At 40.3% G+C, this 26,898-nt stretch overlaps 1 protein-coding gene across 2 annotated transcripts in view; it reads left to right on the top strand.

Moving 5' to 3' along the window:
• Positions 1-6,896, top strand: part of LOC145768607 (uncharacterized) — a 70,974-nt gene extending 64,078 nt beyond the window's left edge. For both annotated transcript variants that reach the window (XM_082580142.1, XM_082580141.1), the window contains 2 exons: positions 3,384-3,531; positions 4,208-6,896. In XM_082580142.1, coding sequence (XP_082436268.1) covers positions 3,384-3,531; positions 4,208-4,386 — 327 coding nt within the window. In that variant the 3' untranslated portion in view covers positions 4,387-6,896. The remainder of the gene's footprint in view (positions 1-3,383; positions 3,532-4,207) is intronic.
• Positions 6,897-26,898: the final 20,002 nt, after the last annotated feature.

Genomic DNA, 26,898 nt, shown 5'->3' on the forward strand with positions numbered 1-26,898 from the left:
TCTTGTTACTAGACTTGCCAGATGCTCTTCGAATTTCCAGCACAAATGCCAAAATTAGCCTATTATTTGTATGGTATGTATTAAAGTAGCTCCAAATCACACACAATACAAAAGACTATATGTAATGAATTACAGCGCAACTATCAACTATGCTAGCGATTTTGGCTGAGCACTATCAAGCGTAGCAGATCCAGCCAAACTTCAAGTGCACGTTGGCATGGCTCAAGTAGCCTACATAGGTCGCCATGAGTATAATATTTAAAAATATGTTGTTTGTAGGCAGGGCCTCTGAGAGAAATCATGACTGGTCGGGAAACAATGCTAAAAGTGGGCCCCAAAAAAAGATTTTTCAGCATGTGTCTTAAGACGAACTTGGCTACTTTCCTCATCGTGAAATTGAATTTCTTTAAAGTTTCGATTTTAAACATGAAAAAACTACTTTCTATTTTCAATATGAAAATCACTCCACTACACTTGCAGCAAAATTGCCATTGTTGCTCAATATTTTTTCTTGAAAGAATTGCAGTGAAGTTATATGATATGCACATCTCATTCATGGTGTCTTTGGCCACGGCCGTTGGGAGGAGAATTTAGGTCCCGTACCATAATGATTCTCTGGCCCTAAACAAAGACACTTCCAAGAAAAATGCACCATATCCAAAGAATGCAGTAGTTTGTGCAAACTCTCTGGTATTTGGGCAGTGTGGGTGTGTTTGCTGTGTGCTTGTCTGTTTGTTGTGTGGAATCCTGGAAGAGCCGCAGGTCGGTGATAACGTCTCCTCCTTTGACAAGTCTGCGTCTGCATTGGTTCCAGTCATGTTGAGAATCGACATTGTTATAGGTGGCAATTTTAGTATAACCTATAGTAAGACAGAGGACAAATGTAAACACACAATGCGGGCAAGGAAAATAGCTCAACAAAGCATTCAATCGATTCCGAACCTTTTGCAATGCAAAGTTACGGATCATAGCATCAAATAATAAAAATTTTGCAAGGTCTAATTTGATGCACAACATGCATAAACTGTTCACTCGGTTTGAGTCGTGGTGGTGCGTAAACAATTCTTACAAATTTCTGTGTGCTAAAACCACGTTTTTAAGTTGCAAATGTTGAAGGTACTGGTTTACGTAACAAATTTTTAGAGCAACAAAAATATTTGGAAAAGTGTTTCGAGAGCTGCAATCAATAATTTCCTTGAGTAGATATCATGGGGTGATGCGTTAGGGTTTGCAGCTCAAGTTTGCTAGATAGCTTTCTTTCAAAAGTAGCCTGCCAACTCATCCAAAATGTCATTGCTGTACAACTTGTTTAAATTTGTTCCACATGCCTGCAACTACACATCAGACATACAATGATATTTCCATAGGACTTCAAACTTATCGATATCTTTGAGTTTGTTGATACGTTTGTGAATAAACTACCAACAGCTAGCGAATCCTTTGCAACATAGCGTAGGCCTACAGTAGAATAAATTTCGTTTGTAAGATTGAGCTGGTGAAGCGGAGTTGTTGGAGTGTTCCGTCCCCAGAAAAATAAAATCTTTTTTTAAATTCATAGTTCCTATAACAACTTAAGCTTGCGAGTAGCCTACTTTTCAGCTTTCTGTAACTTTAATTACATCTTCCTTTAACTTCATCAGCTTATTGTCCATTCCTCGTCGTCGTGTGAGCATTCCTCTGGGAACGAAAAATATTGCACAGTTTTTTATCGCTGCATAAATAGGTTAGTGGGTGAATCTCGCTTAGAACTGTGATCTACATAATGCAGAGAAGCACAGGTTTGAAACTGCTCAAGTAGGCTGCTTGGAAATGGTAAAGCTTTCTTTAGAATTTCCTATCTGGCTTGGCTGCAATTGAAAATAACATAAGCTTAGTCGATCAATCAGACTACTCAAAAATGACATAATATTTGGACAACACTGCACACCATGAACTCCAACTCTAGTGTATTTAAGCAGTGACATTCATAAGCAGAAAATAGGCAAGAAGGGTTTACTTCCTTCAATCTTGCTTGGACACTTTTTCAAATATGATGGATTCATTATTATATGCCTGGCAAACGCAGTGTTTCATGTCAAGGTAGGCTACAGTTGGTCAAGCAAACATAATACACGCTTAGCCAAAGCAGCACTAGTTTTCAAGTTTGAACAAGATAAAACGTGCATTGATGCAGAGATCAGCAGGCTTAACAGCAACAGATTTCACGTGTTGAAGCAGTTTAACATAGCCGGACTCAATACGAGAATAGTTTGTTCTTGATGAGAAACATTTAAAGTAGCATCTACAACAGGAGTTCACAACCTTTTTTACACCGTGGCCCCCTTTGAAAATTTTGAAAAATCAATGCCCCCCTATTTTTTCTAACCTTTTGAAAAAATTAAGAAACGTCATTTTAATTAAAAGAACTTGTACAGTAACGGTTACTGAGTAACTGCGTGACGCGACCATTTATCGAAAAACAATTTATCGAACGACTGTTAATTGAACGGCAGTTTATCGAAAGACAGTTCATCTACCGACAATTCATCGAAACGACAGTTATTCGAACCGACTGTTTATCGAAACGACAGTTTATCGGACGACAAATCTCCCGAAACAAATTTTATCTAGGGTTAGGGTTAGTCGTTCGATTAATTTTCGTTCGATGAACAGCCGTTTCGATAAACAGTCGTTTCGATTAACCGTCGTTCGATTAATTGTCATTCGATAAACTGTCGTTTCGATTAACTGTCGTTCGATCAATAGTCGTTCGATAAACTGCCGTAGTACCGAGTAACCGGTAGTTAGAATGATAAAATGATATAAATACAACACACAATAAACATGATAGTACATTAATTAGTTATTACATATGCAGTTAATGTGATGGTTGAGCTTGTTTTTGCTCGGACAATGTCTTAATTGCTGGTTTGGTGGTGGAAAGAGCATGCCAGATGTCATAGTGAACATCCAAGACACTGCGCTGCTTTGTCTTCAGAAGTAACATTGTTGAAAACCCACATATTTGGGCAAAATGTAGCCTACTAGTATTTTTATTTAAATTGATTTTTTTTTTTCTTACATAGTGTTGGAGTGGACTTAAAGATGATAAATTAAAAAAATAATTATTTTTCAAATGCGTCAATGGCCCCCAGGTTGGGAACCCCTGATCCACAATGATCGAAAAAGACTTGTTACTACGCATTTCATTCAAAAATTTAATTATTTTTATGTTGATAAATTTTTATTTTATTGGTAAAAATGGGCCCCCTTCAAAAGTGACGAAACGAAAAACTACTCGTTTTTTCTTTACAATGTTATGCTAGGGGGGAAAGTAGCCCGACTTCCCCCCTCTCGGAGCCCCTGTTTGTAGGCTATTATTTAATTAATCATTTTATTTTCAGACAGAAAATGGACATTACAAGTTCAGTGCGATAGAGTTTTTCTGGTCAGCGTTCTCATCTCTAATCTATCTGATTGGAGCTGCAGTGCTGGCCGGGTTCTTGTCATGTTCGCAGTTTCAGACATTCAGATGTAGAGCGCGTTTATCAAGTAACAAGTTATTTTATTACGTTATTTTGTGTTTTGAGTTGAATGCAACCCTATCAAGCCTGTTCAATGTTCATATAATTTAATTCTTATGAGACTTGTCCGTTGAGCTTCTTTAGCTTAACACAATCTGACACACATATAACTTCAATAATGAGGAGAAAAATAGTAAAAAAATATTACAATAGCATATGTATGAGGCTACAGTAGGCCTACTAAGAAATTGAAGCTAGATAAACTCGATTTTGACTTTTGTGTACATGCAAGATTATTTCCTATTATTCTCTCTTGGTAAAAAACATAACCATTTGGTATGATATACAGGAAATAGGTTGAAATAAATGTGATTGCATGCGATGTGAATTAATATTAACCTTTGACAACATACATTTCTATTCCACAGTAGCTTCTTTATGGCATTGTCTTGTTATAAGAAACTATAAAGTTCCTCGCACAACTTTTTTTAACCGATGTTTTATCGTTTTCTAATTAACCAGTTGCCTACTTTCTGTGGCTAAAATCCAAGTCTGGTGAAGTACTGGAGACCGAAATTTTGCTGGAATTGGAGTCGTATATTTTTTATCCGTGGTCTTCCTCCGGATAAATCGTCCGTGATGGATGTTCTTCAGCTTCCTTACTTGTTCTTTTTCTAGCTTTACATTATTTTTCGATATTGCAGGTGACATATGCGGATTTGTTTCCGCCCTCTTGTTTGCTGTAGATGCTCATCAGATGCGAGCAGATCGCCCTGTGTGGTTAGTCCGCACAACAGTGCCACCTCCCGCACAATCTGAACATGTGCACAATGTTAGACGAACGACAGAAACTCGCATCGTCCAAAAGCACAGCAAAAATTAACATGTTTAAAATTTGGTGTCGAGTTAGATTAGTCTAGGTTAAAGTATAAGTTGCCATTTTACATTAATCCTCACGTTAAACACTAGAAATTGCTCTTCTGGTTTTATTTAAACGAGAAGAAAATTAATGGAAGAATAAGTCAGATAGTTTTGTTTTCAAAGTTTCCTTTATTTTATTGCTTTCATCGGCTAATATAGACCAAATTTACTGGATTGCCAGTTGCAACACCAATAACACGATTTAGCCCATATGCTTTCTTCGGAAGCAAAACTATATTTTCGATACATATTTGTCTATGTTACTCCTTACTCCTTACACATTGTCATCGAACATGATTAAATTATCGGGAATCTTTATTTTTATCCGGTGCTTGTTAACGGGTAAGAAATTTATGGAGACTTGCCATTAAGTACCAACATGGAACAACGTTTTGAATGCAGCGTGTTTTAAATCTGCCATGAAGTTCTTCTTTATCGTGTGCCACACGGTCGTAGCCCAGAGCATCACGCAAGCTCTTGCTCTATCGTTGAACTTGGCCAAATCCTGTGCAGAGCATCTTGCTTTTAAGTCAGGGCATTCGAGTAGATGTTGCATTGTTTGCTCCTGTCCGTATTTGCAACTTGTGCTCCCCATGGAATACCCCCACCCCCACAGGGATACCATGAAGTGAAATACATCAATGAAACATGTCATTTTTACTTTGGTAAACTGCTTGCAGCCTAAAAAAGGTGTTCAACGTTTGTACAGTAGAATTCGTCTATAACGGCTTCGTTTATAACGTCAATTGGCCTATTACGTCACATTTTGCTCGGTCCCGGCAGAATTCCTATCTTTTGCGTACATTGTAGTTCGGCTACAACAGCATCGCCTATAACGTCAATTCGCATGTAACAGCACCCTTTATTGGTCCCCAGACGTCTTTTGTTCGTTTATAACGTCACTTTAAGCCATCACCTTCACCAGGAACGGTCAGTCTTTTAATCCAGTTAGCGCTGCTGCTTGCAAAATGTATTCCCTTTATTTTGCTACGTCGTTCGCAGCAGGGACTTTAATTAACTGAATTAACTTTTTTCTCGCTGGAAAAACTATCATCTGTAAAAAGCAGCTTTACAGCTGACCTTTAAGCAACTCAAAGCAACAGTTGTACGTGCAGTACTGTAGGCTATAAACTAATTAACTGAATTAACTTTTTTTTCCGCGTGAAAAAATCCGAAGTCACGACGATAGCGAGCAAATCCTACATTATTTAGCAAAAGCTGAACGCTATGTGGTAGAGAAATCCGCGTTAAAACGAAACAGCTGAAGATCAATGCCTTTTTTGCTAATAAACAATGAACTTCTCTACTACTGTATGTAACGAGCTGTAGGCCTATTGCGCAAATTTCCTGTAGCCTACCTTTCGCTGAAGGTTATTTTTTTAAAACAATTTCTTTGTTTACTGTATTTTCTGCGTGACTTTTGTCAGTTTGGTGGTACACAGTAAACCTGACTGGATTATGCACCTCTTTCTTTAATCAAAAGACAGTTTTGAAATAGTTTGCGGTAGTTCGGCTATAACGTCAGTTTTTGCAAATCCCCTAGGGGTGCCGTTATAGGCGAATTCTACTGTATAAACTTGACTAATGTCAACTTGTCAGAAACGTCTTTTTTTGCTTCTGTCTTCAAGATTTCTTCACAGTTTGTCAGCTTACATCCACCACACCTGCAACTTGAAGACGCTTTGTTTGAATGACCAGAAAAATAAGTTGATGTTTAAAACACGATATGAGGCAGTCGACTACGGTAAACGGTGGACAGTTGTTTTCGCGAAGTGAACCTCATTTGTACAGCGCTGGGACCATGATGTTTATCATCACTATTTACAGTTGTATGTTTTTATAGTTGTGTTTAATGTGATGAGTTATCAGTGCAGTCGTGACCTAGCAGCTTATAAAACGACAGTTCATCGAATCATAATTTATCGAAAATGACGTTTGATTGAAGACTTATCCCAGCGAGTTTGTTTTGTTGGAAAAAAGGCGATTTTTAAGATTCAAGAGAAAGGGAAAAAATTAAGTAGGCTATTAGTTAGTGTGTATCAAAAAAATAAAATATCTTCAAACCCACAACAATGCTTGATATGAACGACTCGGTTACATGTCTTGTAATACAAACGAGTTTATTCTCACACGAATCAGTTTAATCATAAACATTAAACAGCTAAAAATCGATTTGGATTCTCTAGCAGCTAGATCATCTTCATTTAAGCTGAAAGAAAACAGCACAAAAAATAAAATGATGAAGGTGCGAAAGAATGAAAAATAATTGCACCGTTATTTTGTACAATTTTTATGAAATACGACTGTGAGTAATTTGTTTGTTCGATAAATTATATCGCTTCGATGAACTGTCGTTTAAAATATGCCGTATAGTAGCTTACCAATACAGCACACGTATGTTTTTCAAGCATGTGTTGCATATGTTAAGCGTTAAACATCATAGCAGTAAGTTTTTAGTTAATAAACTGTAATTTCAATGTTGTTTCTGCAAGAAATAATCACTAAGTTACTAAAGCTCGCAAGATTCTGGCTTTTTCAATGGAACCAACTTTGGTTGCCAGATGATGTTGCCAGAAGAAAAACTGCGTATAAGCTCATTGGGATGCTGCTTGATTGGTTGCCAGATGATGTTGCCAGAAGGAGTGGTTTACGAAAAAGCCAAGCCCGAACGATCAAGCATTACAGTATTGAGTAGCCTATTAGCGATCTGAAGAGTCTTCAAATAGCCTAATCAAAATCGATTCCGTGCATTCTGACCTAGGCTATTTGATAAACTTAAAATTGGCACAATATCAAAGCAAATAAAATACAATTTTTTTTTTTATAAAACAATGCAATAACAAAGTAGAATATCAACTAAAATCCAGTAGCGTAATGTCTAAGGGGCACCGGGCAGCGAATTTTTTTTCCCACGAACTTTTTGCTACTGTACTTCGCATAGAGTTTGTATTTATACCGTGTGAATGCAATCACTTTTCGTTGGTGCGTTTGGTTCAGTGGTTTCGCCACGCCCATCGAAGTCATTTTATTTCTTTAGGCCGACATTACTTTTTGCGGTGCACAAAAACTTTTCAAAGAAACTAAGGTTAGGGCTAATGGGTTAGGGTTAATTCTTAATCATTTCTGGAAAATCTTACTTTAAGACTATAGCCTAGTGACCACAATCAATTTCTTTTCTGAACTTTTTTAAACTTGACTAGACTAGGTGTGTCTCCAGGCTACGTATTTTTCAAGTTCAATGTTTAGATTTGGACCTGGAGGGCGAAAATCGGTAAAAATAGCTACGCGCGCCGCGTGGTAACCAGTAGTGGCTGCACTTACAGAAATATGCAAATGAGACAGGAAGTTCGTGGGAAAAAAATTTTGCCACGGGGCGGCACTTGTCCCTTTAATCATTTTGACGTTACAGTATTTTTTTGAAAGTTTTTACTATTTTTGTAAATTATGAAATATCAAGGGTAGAGGGGTCATCGGTCACTTAACTCTATCTGTCATTCGCTCAGAAAATAATCGAAAAGCACGAGACGATACCTCCCTGCTAATTCTAACTCAGCCGGTAGGCTATATCGCACATTTCAAAGAATTAACCTGCACATGGTCCAATGCATTTATGTTCGAAACAATATGCTGCACAAAAGCACGAATTTTGCTGTCATTTAAACATTTTATGGACTATTTTATTCGTTCAAATTTTCATACTCTGCAAACATTCAAAAACAATATTTTGAAACAAAATATTTTTTCTTGCTATAAATACAATATTTTTCATAGCCTATTCATTTTGCATAAAGCGGTTTTGAGGTTATTGTGATAAATTGCACTAATGGCTTCTCCACTGGGGAGCAATCACTGAAGATGCAGAGTAGTAGCCTATGTTTCTCGAGACGAATGAAACATACAGCAGCTATGGCTTGGGCCTACCAAGGTGGCAAATCATTTTTTTGCATTTAGGCTATTCATCTGAAAAATAATTTTCTTATTAAAAAAATAGTTTGATCACATTCTTTGGAAGTAGGTAACACGGTTCTAATCATCCGTTTTGTGGAAACTGTTTTGCAAACATAAAAAAAGATTATTTTAATGTGTTTCAGTGTAGCTATAGGCTACGTTGAAACAACATAGCCTAGCCTAAACTCAACTTTTGCTGACTGGGCTGCAGTTCTTTACGGAACTTACTAAAAAATGATAACAAGCTTTTGTTAAAAAAGACGCAACATAAACGTAGTGTGGCAATGTCGGGGCAATAATAATATTTCTCGGCAATCGAGTGTAGCAAGAATTGACAGCGATAGGCAAGTGTTTCGCCCATGAATCTTTATTCTCGGACTGACAAAGTCTTGGATAGATCATTCCTGGTAGTTTCGCGCTCTTGTAGAAGCTATTGACGCAGGGCCGGTTACCGAGATTGACAGAGTAAAGTTTCCGGTTATTGAAGTGTTGTTGCCAGGGAATTTTTCCCAGGGATCTCTGAAGTAGATTCTGAGGTCCCTGATTTTTCCATCCATTAGGTGCCGCTGAATTGAGAGCTCAGAATGTGTTGCTCAAGCGCACACTCACAGAGTCGGACTAGCGCCACTTGATCTCGAAGCTTCTCATAGCATCTTTTCAAAAATTGGGACTAAGGGGGAAAATTTTCAAAAAAGGGAACTTTTAGCGCGAGAGTTATGTTAAAAAGGGCACTTTTCGAGCGTAAATGATGGGAAAAAGGGCATTTTTGTCTCGATCGTAAAACATGTAGCCTAGGCCTAAGCTTAAAAATGTAGATGTCTCAGGCAAATTGTGGATAAAAAGACATAGCCTAATACTTAGACTAAACTTTTGAGACCCATGGCCTACTTGATTCCTATATTCATCCCCGCCCACAATATTTTATAAATAATAATGTAATAAAATTTAATCTAGCAATATTTAGTTGCAGAAGTATCTCGTAGCCTACTAAAATAAAAAGAAACAATATTAACTATGGTAATATATGAAACACAACTGTTAAGATATTATAATGAGTTGAATCTTTGCAGAATTAGATGATTCTAAAGAGCTGGTATTTTATTTTGATAAAAATCAGGAAACAAACTTCGGTGATTCAGACATTTAGAATCTCACACAAAATTTAAGGTAGGCCTACTCACAACATAAATTGCTAATTAATCTGCTTGAATGGAACATTAAGGATATTATAAGTGAGGTCAAAGGTAGGCTCATATAAGTTCTAAATGTATGCTGAAGCTTTCCATTTAGCTGTTCATTCTTTAACTTGGATCTAACATAAACAAAAATTAAGTCTTAAAAATTGCCAACCTAGTTTCAAACTAGGGGGGCAAGCAAAGGGACTAGGTAGGTAATTGCCCATCTAATTTATATGTGAAAAGTTGCTATGAAGCTTCTTCGTTCACGAAGCACACGCACTGAGCTACTGGGGCGGACATCTATCCATTGAACAGTTCTTTATTGCTGTATGAGTAGGTTAGTCGAGTGAATATTCTTTAGAACTGTAGGACTACTGGCCTAATTCACAAAATGCAGAGAAGCGTAGATTTGAAACTGCTCAAGTAGGCTAGGCTGCTTGGATGAGATAGCTTTCTTTAGAATTTCCTGTCTGGCCCGGTTACAATTGAAAATGACACAAGATTAGCCTACAGTCGATCAATTACTCCAAAAAGATATAAGATCTGGACAACACTATGAACTCCAACCAGATTCAAGCAATGACATTCATAAGCAGACAATAGGCAAAAAGGGTTTACTTTCATTAAATTGAATCTTGCTTTAACATTTTTAATCTTTCCAGACACGTTGGATCAATATGCCTGGCCAACGCAGTTTTTGAAGTCAATGTTCAGTTGGTCAAGCAAAAATAGTACAATACACACTTAGCCAAAAGTAGCAGCACCAGTTTTCAAATTAAAACGAAGGAAATCCATTAAAGTGCAACTGCACGATCGAATTAACACTGGCTAGAATCCATTGCCAAGACATCCGGTACCCAGTGATGCCGAAGTAGGGGGGAGATGAGGGGGATATATCTCCCCAATACTTTGGCAGCATCTCCCCCAATAATTTAGAAAAAAATATTTGCTCTGAAGTTGTAGCTTACTTCGATTTAGTTGTTTGCAAGCATCTCGAATTGCTGTTGTTTTTCTTTTATTGATGTTTGATCACAGTTCTAAATTGTCTTGAATTTGACGCTAGACAATGAATGACCTTTATTGAAGGTAGGCCTATTAAGGACGAGTTGGACTAGGCCACTGGTCACGGCACTGCGGCAACGAAGAAACTGCAGAAACATATTTGGGACATGTGCTGATTTTGAAGCCTTTGGCACTTATGGAGCAATTTAGTATCACGTTGCAAGGAGAAAAGCTTGACATTGACTCTTGTGAAGAGCTGTTTCAGACCCTGAAAATCACTCTAGAAAAATATCGTGATTTAAAGTTTGAGAACAATTACAAAAATGCAGTTTCACTTCCGGAAAAAATTTGCTGCTAATTTTATCACGCCTTTGCAAGCACCACGGCAAAGAAGAGTTCAAAGATTGGGTGGAGGCTCGATAGCAGCTACTGCAGACACTCAACTGCATTATAAAATACTTTACAATCAGTTCATGGACCGAGTGACCGAACTCTGAACCGACCGAACAGTTTGAAAGTAGCCTGAATTCCGATTCGGCAAAGTATAAAGAACTTGCACGAATTTTCAAGACCGGCTTAGTTCCTGAAATGGTCATAATTTATCCAGAGCTGAATAGACAATCGATGAGTTATCAAATTGATTCATTCAGAAAGGCAACAGGAGCAAAATCTCTGTACGATGCTAAAAGAGCTTACCAGGCATTGTCCTTGGAAAAACCTCTCTATTCTCAAATACTTCAGCTGATTAAGATCCTCTTAATTTGGCCGGTAAGCTCTGCTGCTTGTGAGAGGTCGTTTTCCAATCTTTGTAGATTGAAAACCTGACTGAGAAATACTTTGGGACAAGAAGAGTTAAATGCTAGCATTGTTTGCAACATTCACCAAAATAATCTTGATGACATCAGCATAAATGACAGTGCTAATGAGTTTTCAATGCGCACTACCATAAGACGCAATATGTTCGGTTGTAACAAGTTCTTGTGATGTGTTTGAAAGTTATTATTTTTGTCGTAAATTTGCAGATGTTCTTCGGTAGCTTCGGTTGTTTTCAGTCTCCTGCGACTAGTGACTTTGTCCTATGGTCCTTTAGTAGTTTTGTAGTGATTCTAGTGAAGGAGGGGGCAAGAAGAAAAGTATAACTTCTGTTTTTTTGAAAAAACTAAGTATTCATTGAAAGGTCATAGGTTCGAATCCCGCTAGAGGTGAGCTACCAATTTTTCTTTGCTTGTTTCTTCATTTTGCAGCAGTCATTCACAAGACCACTGGTATCACTTTTATCTCCATGATTTCTTATCTGTATATTGTACTGTTATCAGCTAATTTACCGAGGTCTGGTGATTGTTTAATAAACTTAATAGGCTACCGGTAGGCTACCACTAAAATTGTGTACAAAATATGCATCCCCCAATTTTCAAAATCGTCTAAAATTTGATAAAATTTTGATTTATCCCCCCCAATCCTCAACTAACTTCGGCACCACTGCTGGTACCTGTTGAAAAACTCACTTCCTTACAATTGAGGCCCACAGCCGAGAAACCGACCCTTTTCCCACGTTCTCTAGCGCTTCTCTCTCAACTCGTCAACTCTCAACTCGTCAACGCCACCTAGTGATATGACGTCAGTTGGAGTCGAACTTAGTGGAGACCAAACTAGCCGAGATAGGCTTGGTTGCGAGTGAATGCGCAAATTTATAAGGCATCCATAATGAAGACGCATCTTTCAGCCTGCATTATACAAATTTAGTTGTTCATGCCTGTGTGCCAGGAGTGGTTTTGCGAAGCCCATCGCCGAAGGCTAGTTTCGTAAAATACAACAGCCAAACTTGGTTATACTGAAAACATTTTGTATTGTATTGTAGGACATAGTACAGTCGACTATAATGCGATAACGCTTTAGCATTCATTGGGACTGTCTTCGGCAGTGTTGACATCTAGGTTTTTTTAATATAATCTAGAGATGAAGCTAAACAAAAAAGACCAGAATAAACCAAATTGAAGCAGAAATAAACTAAAAGAATAAACCAACATACAATACTGATGACAAATCGCATTACGAGACACAAATCGAAAACAAACCTAAAAAACACACCAAATCGAAAAAAATAAACCAAACGGTTGCAAATGAACCAGATTTGGTTTTAAAAAGACTAAAATGGTAACACTGGTCTTCGGAACCCAGCATAACCTTCATCGTCGCTGGGTAGGCTACTTTCTGCGGATGAAAGAGACAATGCAGGTGGACACAACGGTAAACCATAATTTCTTCGTGGGAAAATTGTAACATAAGATTCCCGGATCCGTTCGTCTGTAGCCTATGTAATGACCGAAAGAAACACTCTTCTGAAAACGTCTATTCAAGAATTGTATTTCTGTAAAAATAGCCTCAAAGCTGTCGAAATTGGGACGCAATACGATACGCCACTAAAACTTGTCACTATAATACAAATTACTGAGATAAAGACGGAAATTTCGTCCAGCTGGCAAGCACTAAGCAAAACAGTTAAATATGCGACCAACCTTTCAAGCAACAATTTTAAAATGACGAAAATAGATTGCAATCTTCCAAACGCACGTAACCATCTTATGTGACGTAATAATGATAAGCATTATGAAGCTATTCCAGCACCTGTTAAGTTTGGCTTACACCATATCTCGTAATTCAAGATTTAACGATGATGTAATGTTTCAACATGTGTGACAAAGGTGATGCAATCTTTGCTTATTTCTAGCAATAGTCCATATGACGTAAGACGTCAGGTTTAGTAGACAACGGTTCTATGTGACGTTTGATTTAAAAATTGTCCGTAACATAGCGCACCCTAGTTATGACAGTCTAACATGGCAAAACTAAAAAAGAATTTAAGGACAATTTTGAGCCAATAAATAAAAACACACGATACACAAATTGTTTGAATCACTCACGTTTAAGTTAATACGCAAATACAAAGAGCATGCAAAGAATGAACAACAATAAGAATAATACGCGACGATACATGAAATTGGTACCATAGGTACACGCTAAAATGACGCTATATACAATGGTTGCAATAATAACCGACTGTTCTGGGCTCAGACAAGGGTCGACCACCGCAGACAGAACCAGGCTCAAACCCTAACACTTAGGTGTTCTTTACGGCGGCGAGGCACGAAATATCCCTCAACACGTAGTCTACTTTCACTTCCCCCGTACTGTCATCATAGTTGCAAACGGCAACTTTAGCTCTCCGAACCACAAGCTTCCCTTTCCTAATTTGTTGGACTACCTCATGCACCCTCTCACGTTTACCAATGTCTTGGAGAGAGCCCACCACTACAAGTTGACCAGGCTCCAAATTCTCGGCCATTTTTAACCATTTTTTCCGGCCCTGAAGCCCTGGCAAGTAAAAATCGATCCATTTACTCCAAAACTGCTGAGAAAGTGATAAATTGAACCGATAATCCCTTTTTAGTTGGTCACGATCATGTGGTTGCCCGACAGCACAGTATGGGTCTAAATATGGGGTCAAAAGTGAGGCAGGGGTGATGACAGTAAAATCCCTAGGATCGTCACTCAAAGGTACCAAAGGGCGTTCGTTCACGATCCGAACGGCACTGCTCGTGTACGTAAGCAGTTCAATGAAACTGGGCTTACGTATTGAAGCGTCCAAAATGTGAAAAAAGTATTTAATCACATCGGCCATGAAACCAAATCTATTAAGCCGAAATCTAGCCAAAAGATATGCCAGAGGGTTTAACAAATCAGGGCACGAAAACATTACATCATTAACACAAGTTCCTCGGAATTCAGACTTGCCATCGTAAATAATGTGCTTTTTTAATTGTGACGTCACAAAGTAAGGTAAATACCATTCAAATCTCTTTACATTTCCTGCTTCACCAGCACGCTCGATATAACCATTAGATTTAAGATCTTTCGTGGTGTCAGTAAGGAAATCACGAAGTTCAGATTGTTTTAAAGCCTTCTTCCTTAAAGCAGCAGCTCTATCTGACGCCAACACAAAATTTTTAGGTAGATCAATGTCTTCCTTCAACGGTACAGGTATCTCAAATCGACCATCTTTCAACTTACTATTCGGTTCAACAAGTTCTCTAGCCACAATGTCATTGGGAGACAATTCACAGGTTTCATTTTGAAACGTCAAATCCTGAATGACTTTGTTCAGGTCTGCTATTTCCATATCACGAGACTCAATTTTACGCTGAAAGCTAGAGATGACATCCGACTCTGAAGACGTCTGCACTCTGCACACGTTAGCAACGCTTTCATCTAAGGGTGACTTACCACTACAAGCCAACCAACCGAGAGGAGTGAGTAAAGCATGTGGTTCATTGCGATTTTCACCAACACGCTCTTCTTTAGCCCACATCAAATAAGCGTTGTCGTTACCAATCAGTACATCTACAATACTACAATCATTCAAATGAAACATATTCACGTCATGAAAATGACGGAAACCACTTAAATTCTGCTTATGCGGTAAAGTTTTAACATCGTCAGCCCAAGCTGGGTGAACAACCAAGGATACATCACAAAACAATTCATCTGTCTCTAACGACTGGATGTTGAGTTTAACAAGGTCAGCACAAGTAGCTTTCTGACCAACCAGAGTATCCATTTTAAACGACGCTTTATCATACGGTTTAGGGCCAAGTTCGCACACCAGATCACTTGAAACAAATGTCAACTGTGAACCAGGATCATGCTGACAATACACCAACTTCGATTTGCCAGTCATTGGATTCAAAACACGAGCAGCAGTAACGCGGTTAAAAGCTGCTTTAACATTTCCAATCTTAACATTACGCACAAGAACTCTGGCATCAGCATCATCTTTGCCGATCGAATCCAGAGAATCACGTGACGTCACATAAAAATCATGCAGAAGAAAAAAGTGTTTCCTATCGTTGTTAGGCCCACATTGACGACAGTTGTTTGCATGATTACAGTCTTTAACCATATGCTGGGGCAAACAATTCAAACATTTGCCAGCTTTCACAATAACATCTCTCCGATCTTTAGCTGTCAAGCGCAAAAAATCTTTACAATTAGACAAAAAATGATATTCAACTTGACAACGTGACGAACAATAAATACATGTCGGTAGGTCTCTTCGTCTGGCCACATCACCGCGCGGTGCGCCAACAGCAGTCGAATACTGCGAACTCCCTGACATGACATTATCATGGGGTTTCACCGACGTCTGCCTAACCGGACATGAAGGCAATTTTCCTTTGACAAACTTTTTAAATTGCTGCGACTCACCAGAATCGCCCATTAGCATAATACTAAAATCAGTCGACTTGCGCGTTTCCTCCCGTACTACAAATTCGAACAAACTCTGAAAAGTAGGCTCATCAGTGCTACCATACTGATCACCTAAAAAGTCAAGATAGCGTTGTTTAGCGTCAAACGGACTCATGTTGCCAACCTCCTCGTGGTGAGTCCTGGTAATTCAAATTATTGAAGCGAATGGCAACAATCAGAGACCGCAACTCACAGGGCACCTGGGGTGGTAAAAGGATAAACCCTCGGCCCCAGTGTCCAATGAGAGAAATTCATCTTCCTGTCGGAGTAACAATCTTGCAGCTAAACGTTGAAGGCCTTACCAAAGCCAAATGCGACATGTTGGAACATCTCACACAAAAGCATAACGTGACAGCATTACTCCTGCAAGAAACCCACACCACCAAAGTATCGAAGTCAAAGATCAGTGGATATACCCTGGCAGCATGTACCAATAGCAATATTTATGGAATAGCCACATATGTAAAGAACTCTGCCAAGTGGATACCGATTGCTTCATCCAACCCTGACTGTGAAGTTGAATGGACAGCCACTGAAATCGAAGGCACAGCTGTGATGAACGTGTATAAACCACCAAATACACGTCTGCAAGCTAACTCCATTCTCGCCTTTGCTCCACCATGCATATATGCCGGAGACTTCAATTCCCACAGCACAACCTGGGGCTACCGTTACTCAAATGCAGACGGCATAGGGCTTGAATCATGGGCAGCTGTCACTGGTATCCAATTAATGTTCAACCCAAAACAACCAGACAGTTTTTTGTCAGGAAGATGGAAAACAACAACCAATCCAGATCTGGCCTTTGCCAACCTAAAAGAAACTTTACCAAACCGTACCATCCTTAGCCCCTTTCCTAAGTCCCAACATTGACCATCGCTCATCACCCCTGAAAACCCATTCAACCCAGTCCCAAGCAAACCTGTGAAGAGGTGGAATTTTCGCAAGGCAAACTGGACCAAGTTCACACTCCTGGTTAAAAAGAAAACCCGGCACCTCCCAGAACCAACTTCTGATGGGCTGGAGAAGTCTTATAAAGCCTTCTGCAAAACCTTGCTAGTGGCAGCAAAGAAGTCCATCCCCCGTGGATTCCGTCGTCACTTTATACCATCATGGGACGAAGAATGCAACAAACGCTATGATGCGTTCCTGGCCTCAAAAACCAGTGAAGAGACATCCATGACTGCCACTGATCTGTTGAAACACCTCAACATGAAACGTAAGCAGCGTTGGGAAGATACAGTGCAAGACATTGACTTCACCCACTCAAGCAGAGCTGCATGGAAAACCTTCAATTGCCTTACAGGCCGCACCTCCAATCCTAAACGATGCCCTGTAACCGCTAACGCCATAGCACAACAGCTCCTAGCCAATGGCAAATGCAAAGTGGCAAACAAGAAGCACGCCCTTGCAGTAAAGCAGGAATGCAGCAGGCTCTGGAACGCCCCAAGCGCAGATGGCCATCTGTCAGCCCCCTTCAGCACCAGAGAACTTGCGTCTGCCATCAAACAAGTTAAAAGCGGGAAAGCACAAGGGCCCGATAACATCCCTCCAGAATTCTTGAGGCACTGTGGCTCCAAATGTCTGGCATGGTTGAAAAGGTTCTATTCTGCTTGCCTGACCATCCAGGCCATACCTAAAATCTGGCGAAAAGCAACTGTAGTGGCAGTACCTAAACCAAATAAGCCAGCTGATGATCTCAAGAGCTATCGCCCAATATCACTACTCTGCGTCCCATACAAGATCCTGGAACGGCTCCTGCTAACTAGACTCGAGCCAGTTGTTGATCCCCAGCTACCAAAAGAACAAGCTGGATTTTGGCATGGACGCTGTACGACTCATCAAGCAGTCAAGCTGACCGAGGATATTGAGGAAAGTTTCGAGAAGGGCAACAAAGCAGGAGTAATCTTGGTGGACCTCACTGCTGCCTATGACACATTGTGGCACCAAGGGCTAACTCTAAAGCTCCTCCGCATGATCCCAGACAAAAAGGTAGTGCGATTTCTCGCAAATATTCTTGCAAATCGGACCTTTTTGCTTAAGACGAGTGACGGGCAGTGCAGCCGGCCCCGCCGCTTAAAAAACGGTGTTCCGCAAGGATCATGCTTATCACCCCTACTATTTAACATCTACATTAGTGACATGCCAGAGACTACGTCACGCCAGTACGGCTATGCTGATGATCTGGCACTACTCAATTCTGACAAGTCCTGGCATGTGGTAGAGGAAGCACTTACAGATGATATGGCCCAAATTGCAGACTACCTGAAGGTGTGGATGTTGAAACTGAGCCTGGCAAAGACCACCGTCACACCTTTTCACCTTTGCAACATGGAATCTATGCGCCAATTGTCAGTTTCTCTGAACGGAAACCCACTCCCACACAATCCGTGTCCCACCTACCTAGGAGTGAAGCTCGACCGACAATTAACCTACAAACACCATGCTGAAGCCCTTCATGCTAAGCTATCAGCACGCAACAACTTGCTGAGATGCCTAGCTGGAACATCCTGGGGTGCTAGTACATCCACACTCCGTACAAGTGCTCTTGCACTTGTTTACAGCACCTCCGAATATGCTTCCCCCACTTGGTGCCGCAGCGTACACACTTCCAAAATTGACACTGCCCTCAACACCACCATGAGAATAATCACCGGTTGCCTGCTTCCAACTCCCACTGACTTTCTGTCGGTACTATCAGGCAATGCCCCAAGTAGACTTCGTAGGGAAAACCACGTACGTAGTCTGGTCTTACAAGCTATGTCAAGGGATGACCACCTCCTCAACCAGATTGTCCTGAACTCGCACTCCCAAAAGCCCCAGCGCTTGAAATCTCGACGCCCGTTCTCCCGACATGCTGCAGCTATCTGCAAATCCAATTTCCACATTTCCGAAGTTTGGAACAGTGAATGGAGAGAAGTTGCGAGACCAACCCAATTCACAGTCCCTCCCAATACCAACACACCACCTGGAGCAGAACTACCCCGGAAGGAATGGGTGAAGCTCAATCGCCTGCGGACTGGAGTGGGCCGTTTCAGCAGCAACATGTTCCAGTGGGGCCTCGCCGATTCACCATCTTGTGCGTGTGGCTCAGATTTTCAAACTGCACACCACATTATCTACCAATGTCCTGTATATCGACCACAAGATAGACATGTGGACCTAACAACGCTCGATGAATACACAATCCATTGGCTGCTGCGCCTGGATGTAACAACATGATCTGTGGCGGCCTCAAACGCAAGAAGAAGAAGAAGCGTCAAACGGGAGTCGCTTAGCCAAATCCAAAACAAAACGTCCTTCCAATTTATCGCGCTGACCATAAGCTTGCGCGTAAAGCAGACACTGCGGCAATTTATCTTTAAACTCTTTCAAATCACTAGAAGAGATCGAAGTCAATTTGCTACCATAGCGATACTTTCTAATTTCTGGTTCGGCGAAAAGACCTCCACGAACTCCAAAACGTTGGGACAAGCGATCTAACGACATTTCTATCCTGTCTTCCTCTGACAAGCCAGGAGTGTCAGAAACCAAATTAGCAATCGTTTGTGCAGCTGTTCTAACACAAGCTGCTTGTAACAAAGTCAAAGGAGTCCCTTTAACCCTTTAAAGGTTGGGGGGGCTGTCAATTCAACTTTTTTGTATCAACAGTTGTATCTCTAAAACCACTGAGGCTGCGACTACGAGATTTCTTGACTTTTCCTAACTTTTATTCACCTCTATTGAGCTGAAATTTTGAGCGAATAAAGATTATAAATTGAGAGATATAAGGCATTTCTCAGCACATCCTCTGAAATATTTCATATTCTATTGTTCAAAATTTTTCCACCAGCTGGATGAAAGCAATTAATTTGGCCCATGTCTCGTTAATCAAATGATTTAAATTGAGATTATGTAAAAAAAATTTAATCACAACATTGCAATGCATGTTTTTCATTACTCTATCAAAAAATACCAAATAATTCAAACGTCATAAGTCACATCAACATTTCAACATATATAAGCAGTTCTAAAATTTACATAGTTTTAATTTTCGGATATGCTCTGCGTGAATAGTTTTACAAAGTGAATCCCAAATTTTGAAACCGTGCCTTAAAAAATAACAGAGATATCACTCCTAAAGCATAAGAAGAATCGACAGCCCTCCCCCCCCCCCAAACTGAGCAAGACTCCAGGAGCCCAACCGCCTAAGGGTTAAAGGGCGAAGCTGCCATCAAGGCCGTAATAAGATTTTTAAAGAAGATAAATGGCATATTATCATCGTAACCAATCAAGGCCGCCTTATCGAAAAAAGTCCTACTATTTTAGTATTCAAAAAAGCAATCCTGCCGTTGAGAACTCGATTTAGCGGGAGAAGACAAGCTATATCCCTTAAGGGGCTGAGTGGGCTCAGTCACATGCACAACCCGATCACGATCCTCACAAACGTTAAAATCAGTAGACGCGATACGCCTCTCACAATCACGCAAATTACGTGTAGCAGGGCGATCAAAAACTAACGGCGCAGAAAACTGTGAAGAGGGCAAAACATTACTTCTGATGGCGGCCCCGTGACCTGTACGCTCTGGGGGCGGAGTTAGGTTATAATTCGCAGGCCTTGGCTCTAAGCCTTCGGAAGACCTTTAGCCGCGGCCCCGAGACCTCCTGAAACAGCTTGAAAACATGTGGATTGTACTGGTCCACTTACGGATTGAACGGGCGTCTGGAAAAGGTTATCTAAATTAAACCGCGAATGATGTTCACTTCTGGAATGCCTAGAAAATCCCTTCTTAGAGCTACGCCGGGAGCCCACCTCTGATCGATATTCAGCTAAAACTACCTCTTTACGTTGTTTAGCCCTCAACAGAGCGTCTTTGAATGCAAACTCAGCAGCTCTCGCTTCGGTCTCAGCTCTCGCGGCGGTCTCTGCTCTTACGGCCTCAGCAGCTCTCGCGGCAGCCTCAGCTTGTATAGCCTCAGCTCTCGCGATGGCCTCAGCAGCTCTTGCTTCGGCCTCAGCTTGTATCTGGAGCTCCTCTCGTCTTAGCTGTAGGTTAATTTGTGCAACTATCCGAGACGAACTCTTAGACATCCTAGTGCTTACATTTGAGGCGCTATCCTCAGGATGTATGTCAGCATCCAACATATCTGAGAACTCACTTACTTTTTGTTCGAAGTTATTTTTTAACGATGTAAATTCGGGATCTACCCTATCACAAAGCTCCGCCAAAATTGCAGAGTCGAAAATTTTACTCAAAAGTGCATGGAAATGCCGTAATTCCTCTTCTAAAGTAAATACGTTAGATCGAAAAATTAACAATTCCTGCTTATCACTCAAAAAACCTAGGGCTACAGAAAGTTCCCCAATTTGAGTCAAAATATCCCGTCTAAGATGCCGGGCCTCTCAAACTGACTTAGCCTCATCGTTACTGGGTCCCTCCCCAAAATGGCCTGCCCGACCGCAAAGAACATCATCAGGCTTAAACTCAGTCGAGTCGACGGCGGTCGAGTCCCTGTCGCCACCGAGTGTAGACATATTAAATGTTGGGGCTAAACTAACAATTAAAAAATTAAGTTACACAAACACACAAAATATTACAGTGGTTATAAAAAACTTAACTGCAAAGAGCGTAAAAATACAAAAAGAATTTAAATGCACAATACCGTAGTTGTACGGGTATATGAAGTCCTACCACTTCTGGAGACTTCCAATCTAGGCTATTGAAAGTTTCACAAAACTTGCTTGGATTCGTCCACTTGAATCTTCAAGCACAGATCGATTGTCTTTAATCTTTTTTCTTGCCAATGACTGTCAATGTTGTTTTTCTTGATAACCAACAAAGAAACGTCTTTAATTTTCAGCTTGAAGTTCTTCAGTACCAACTGAGAAGAAACGTCTTTAATTTTCTTTTGTGCTTCTGTCCCAACTGACAACAACACGTCTTTATTATTTCTTGTGCTTCTGTAGCCCACCAACCAACAACAAACCGTCTTTATTATTTCTGTGCTTTAAGTTCTTCTTGGCCTACCAACTAACAAACCACGTCTATTATTTATGGTCACAACGGTAAACCATAATCTCTTCGTGGGAAAATTGTAACATAAGATTCCCGGATCCGTTCGTCTGTAGCCTATGTAATGACCGAAAGAAACACTCTTCTGAAAACGTCTATTCAAGAATTGTATTTCTGTAAAAATAGCCTCAAAGCTGTCGAAATTGGGACGCAACACGATACGCCACTAAAACTTGTCACTACAATACAGATTATTGAGATAAAACGGAAATTTCGTCCAGCTGGCAAGCACTAAGCAAAACAGTTAAATATGCGACCAACCTTTCAAGCAACAATTTTAAAATGACGAGAATAAATTGCAATCTTCCAAACGCACGTAACCATCTTATGTGACGTAATAATGATAAGCATTATGAAGCTATTCCAGCACCTGTTAAGTTTGGCTTACACCATATCTCGTAATTCAAGATTTAACGATGATGTAATGTTTCAACATGTGTGACAAAGGTGATGCAATCTTTGCTTATTTCTAGCAATAGTCCATATGACGTAAGACGTCAGGTTCAGTAGACAATGGTTCTATGTGACGTTTGATTTAAAAATTGTCCGTAACAGCAGGATGGCAGCACGACTCTGTTCGACTTGCCCAGAACTTCTCCATCCAACAGCCACTCTAGCACGTGCCTATATAAGCTACCAGCTTGAATTGCCCGGGAGATATAACAGCTTCGTTTAATAAAGAATGGAACAATTACGCAACCAGCTCTTGAAAGGCTGTTGAACAGTAAACAAGCTCAAGTAAACTCACTCATTTGACAACTTTCCATCGCGTCCTCTGGGCTTGCCATCTTTTTCCCAATTCTTCCTATCAACCCTGAAGAAGGTTTGTAGGACTGCTGGATTGACCGTTCCATTAAAGTCGGCCAACACAGTGATGCAAAAGATGCTCTCCGCCATGCCGTTAAGCACCCTTGCACACTGCTCGATTTCGTGGCAGCAAACACATTCCCCCGCATTCTCCGCTTTTGCATTCGATGATCTCTATCCAGCTTAGAAGCAGAAGCATCAGACGTAGCAGAAATGCATTTTATGGTGGGAACAGCAGATTTCTCCAGAATGTAACGTTTGCAAAATCCCATATTAAATTCAAAATATTTTTCAAAATCCTGCTTAAGAAAGTGATTTGAGCAGATAACACTGGTAGGGAAGGGTCCATTCCATTTGCGGACTTGATGTGAGCAAACTTGCACCACTTAATTCGCAAACGTTCATCGTTAGGGAAGGCAAAAAATGTCACCTTGGCACCAGAAACAAATTTTGTGTGATAGATAGAGAAAACTTTCACCATTTTAAATGTTTGGCTCAGAACTACAATAATCTAAGAAACGAAGTTGCAAGAGAAATGTTTTGTTTTAAAAGTTTGTAAAGATATATTTGAACGAAAGACTTGAAGCTTACAAGAATGTTACATAACATTGGTTACGACGTACCGTACCAGTGTCGTACGTTGACGCCGTCAACTTTTTGTTGACGCTGAGGCTAGCGCCATCATTTTTGTTTTTAATTGACGGAAGTGATAGCACCGTCAACTATTTTGCCGATTTTAAGCGTCAAGCGCTATGCGTCATTTGTTGTTATCTCGTTTCACAATGAGAGTTTCACAATGTATTTAGCAACCGAATTAGGCTACCCGCTTTCCCATTGGTTGGAATGGCTACTTGGAATACAAGCGGAAGAAGTTTGCCAAATGGTGATCACTCATATCGTGAGCAGTAGCCTATCGAGAACGAGAGATCAGAGAGAGAAAGCAAAAAATCAATGAATGTCATCGCGGAGGTTGAAGATACTTTATTTCAAGAGCTCTATGCCCCTGAAAAGAGCGATTTTGTTGCAGTGGACCTCGTTAAAAGATTTATATATGCTAAACCATCACAGCACGCTTGGAACAGTGATACATTTCCGAGTGAAACTTTTCAAGGCTTGTTTTTGAAATACAACACACCAATACCATCCAGCGCTGCTGTGGAACGCATGTTTTCGCTTGGGAAGGACATTATGCATCCCAAACGCAGCAGATTGTCAGACAATCGTTTTGAAATGCTTGTGTTTCTACAAAGAAATAACTAATAAACTAAGCAGCTATTTACAATACAGTCTTAAAACATAATATCTGATCTTTATTCATAGCTATTGTTAACCTAAACTTGGTTGAAATACTTCCGTTTAGTGAGGCCCCGGCTAAAATAGCGCTAGAAATTAGCGCTGACGCCGTCAATTTCTTTGAGAGCTTACGCAGTACTTTACGCCGTAAAGTTTTTAGGCTATTCGCGCTGACGCTGACGCCGTCAATTTATTTCATTGACGCGTACAACACTGACCGTACCTTACCTCGCATGGGCCTACGACAGCTTTGGTCTGTCCCTTAACCAACAATTTAATGGATAAGCCAACAGACCTAGCTTATTTTTTCAAACTCGAGATTGCAAAGAGCCTATACTACCTGCCTTCACATAAAAAGCACGTGCAACAAGATCGAAGCAGCGAAAAAAAACTCCTTCCTCTAGGTCTAGGACAAACACAACTAAAGGACTTGCAAAAACGATTGTCGCTTCGGTTTGATTCCAACTGACGTCATAATCCGCGTGTTGCGCAATGCGATCCGCCATTGTAGGAACGTGGCCAAAAATACAAGCGCGTGGAAAACCATAGTTTTGACAATTTTTATTGAGATAAATATAGCTTTTAAAAAAGTAAGGGCGAGGTTGGTATTTATAGATTGAAACATGCTTTTTCAGATAAAGTGCGGTCAAAGTCATCGTGCAGTTGCGCTTTAATGATGCAGACATCAGTAGGCTTAACAGCATCAAATTTTACGTCTTGAAGCTGTTTAACATAGCCTACCTTAATACGAGAATGATTTGTTCTTGATGAGAAACAGCTCAAGTAGCATCTACCATGATCGAAAAATACTTGGAACTGCTTATTTTATTCAAAAATTTGTTTATTTTTTATTTTGGTACACTATAATTTTAGTGGCGAAAATGGGCCCCCTTCAAACGTGAAAAAACGAAAAACTACCCATTTTTCCTTTACAATGTTATGCTAGGGGGGAAAGTTGCCCGACTCCCCCCTCCCCTCTCGGAGCCTCTAACAACAGGACATTCTAAGACCTCTGAAAAAAATTGAAATTTCTGTCCAAACTTTTTTAGACACTGTGAAAAGCTTAATGACAAGCTCCGTTGTAGGCCATGTCCAGACGTAGGCCTCATGTAGCCTATACAAATTAGTGGTGGTTGCTACTATTCCCCATAAACATTGGCTCGTAAAAACACGAGAAATATACGTGTATTACACGAGTTTCCTCAGAATTTCATGTGTTTTTCACGTGTTTTTCACGACCAATGTTTATGGGGTTGTTAGAACAGCACAGTGTTGTACGCGTCAATAAAATAAATTGACGGCTTAAGCGTCAACGCGAATTGCCTAAAAACTTCACGGCGTTTTTAGAATCTACCATGATCAAAAAATACTTGAAACTGCCTATTTCATTTAAAAATTTATTTATTTTGTTGGTGCACTATTATTTTAGTGGTAAAAATGGCCCCCTACTCAAACTTAAAAAAAACGAAAAACTACTCTTTTTTCCTTTACAATGTTATGCTAGGGGAGAAAAGTTGCCCGACTTTCCCCCCTCTCGGAGCCCCTTTTCTCAACCGCTGGCAGTCAGTCAGTTCAGGTAGTGCCGTCTCGTACCGCAGTCAGTCAAGTAGTGCTGACGCTAGGAAGATCGCTCTTTCTCAATAATAATAATATTGCTGTGATTTATTTATTGTCGCTTCACATCTGCTAAAGTTTTTTTGCAACTGGGCGAATTTTTATATCAGATATAAGGTGTAATCACATCATTACCTGACTCCTCGCTGCATTACCCGACTTATACTCACTGCGTTATGCCAGAAAGAACACAATCGGTGCCGTTTTTAAAGTTTTCGGTATAACCCGACCAGAAATCGTTCTGAGATCTACCAGCACTAGAGCCGAAATCGAAATCCCCCGGCCACTGGGCTGGTTCAAAATCGGTACTATTTTTTAAAAGTATTTGATGTGCCCGACCTGGAATGTATCTTTGATCTTACTGCACTAGAATCGAAGGCAATGACCACTCGACCACTGAGCTGGCGACGTATAAGTAGTTGATTTTACTTTTAAAGATTCAAAATTGATTGTAGGCTACGGTAATTTTACGTCAACACACACTTTTAAATGGTCATACGGCTTGAAAAAAAATCAGTTTCATTAGCAATTTTGTGCAAAAGTGCTTTGTGCGACCAGCACAGTGGCGGAGTGATCGCCTTCGGCTCTGGTGCTGGTCGATCTAAGATCGATTCCAGGTAGGGTCAAACCGAAGACTTTAAAAATGTCACACTACGCCAAATTATGATTGTCCGGTTGCCAAGTGGACGGGATACTACTGTTTTTTTACGTGACATTCCTCCGAGAATGGAAGAGCCTGCTCTGAATGAAAGCGTTTCCTCCAGCGGTACGAGTGTTGGTCAAAGCCACAATCACCCTGTTGAAAACGGCCCTACCTAAGAGCACTCAAATGCTTTTGTTGAAACGATCAGCAGATCAACCCTCCAACAATTCTCAGCCGGCATGCTCCGAAAGATTCATTCAAGAACCGCGTCGATCTACTAGACTTCGAAAAAGAGTGGATCAATTCGAAGTTGTACTTTATATGTAAATACCTAGTTCGGTGATTCAAATTATGCTCTCATTTGTTTGAAGGGGAGAATGTTGTGAAATGGCGTTGTTATTGCGTTACTATTATTGCTATTGCGTTTCCCATACTTTGCTTGCGCTGGCTGATTAATGCGTGACTTTGCTTCACTCGATGAGCCTGCTACTCACATTGTAGTGAAGTGGCTAGGCAGCGTTGCATGCTGCGAAGTATGAGCGCAACTTTTATTATCGTTCTATTTTATGTTCCATAGTGTTAAGTTTGCAACCAGCTTATTAAAGCCTAACAAAGATTAACTTAAACTAGAT

The sequence above is a fragment of the Aplidium turbinatum genome, chromosome 4 (genome assembly GCF_918807975.1).
Source record: "Aplidium turbinatum chromosome 4, kaAplTurb1.1, whole genome shotgun sequence".
NCBI lineage: Eukaryota > Metazoa > Chordata > Ascidiacea > Aplousobranchia > Polyclinidae > Aplidium > Aplidium turbinatum.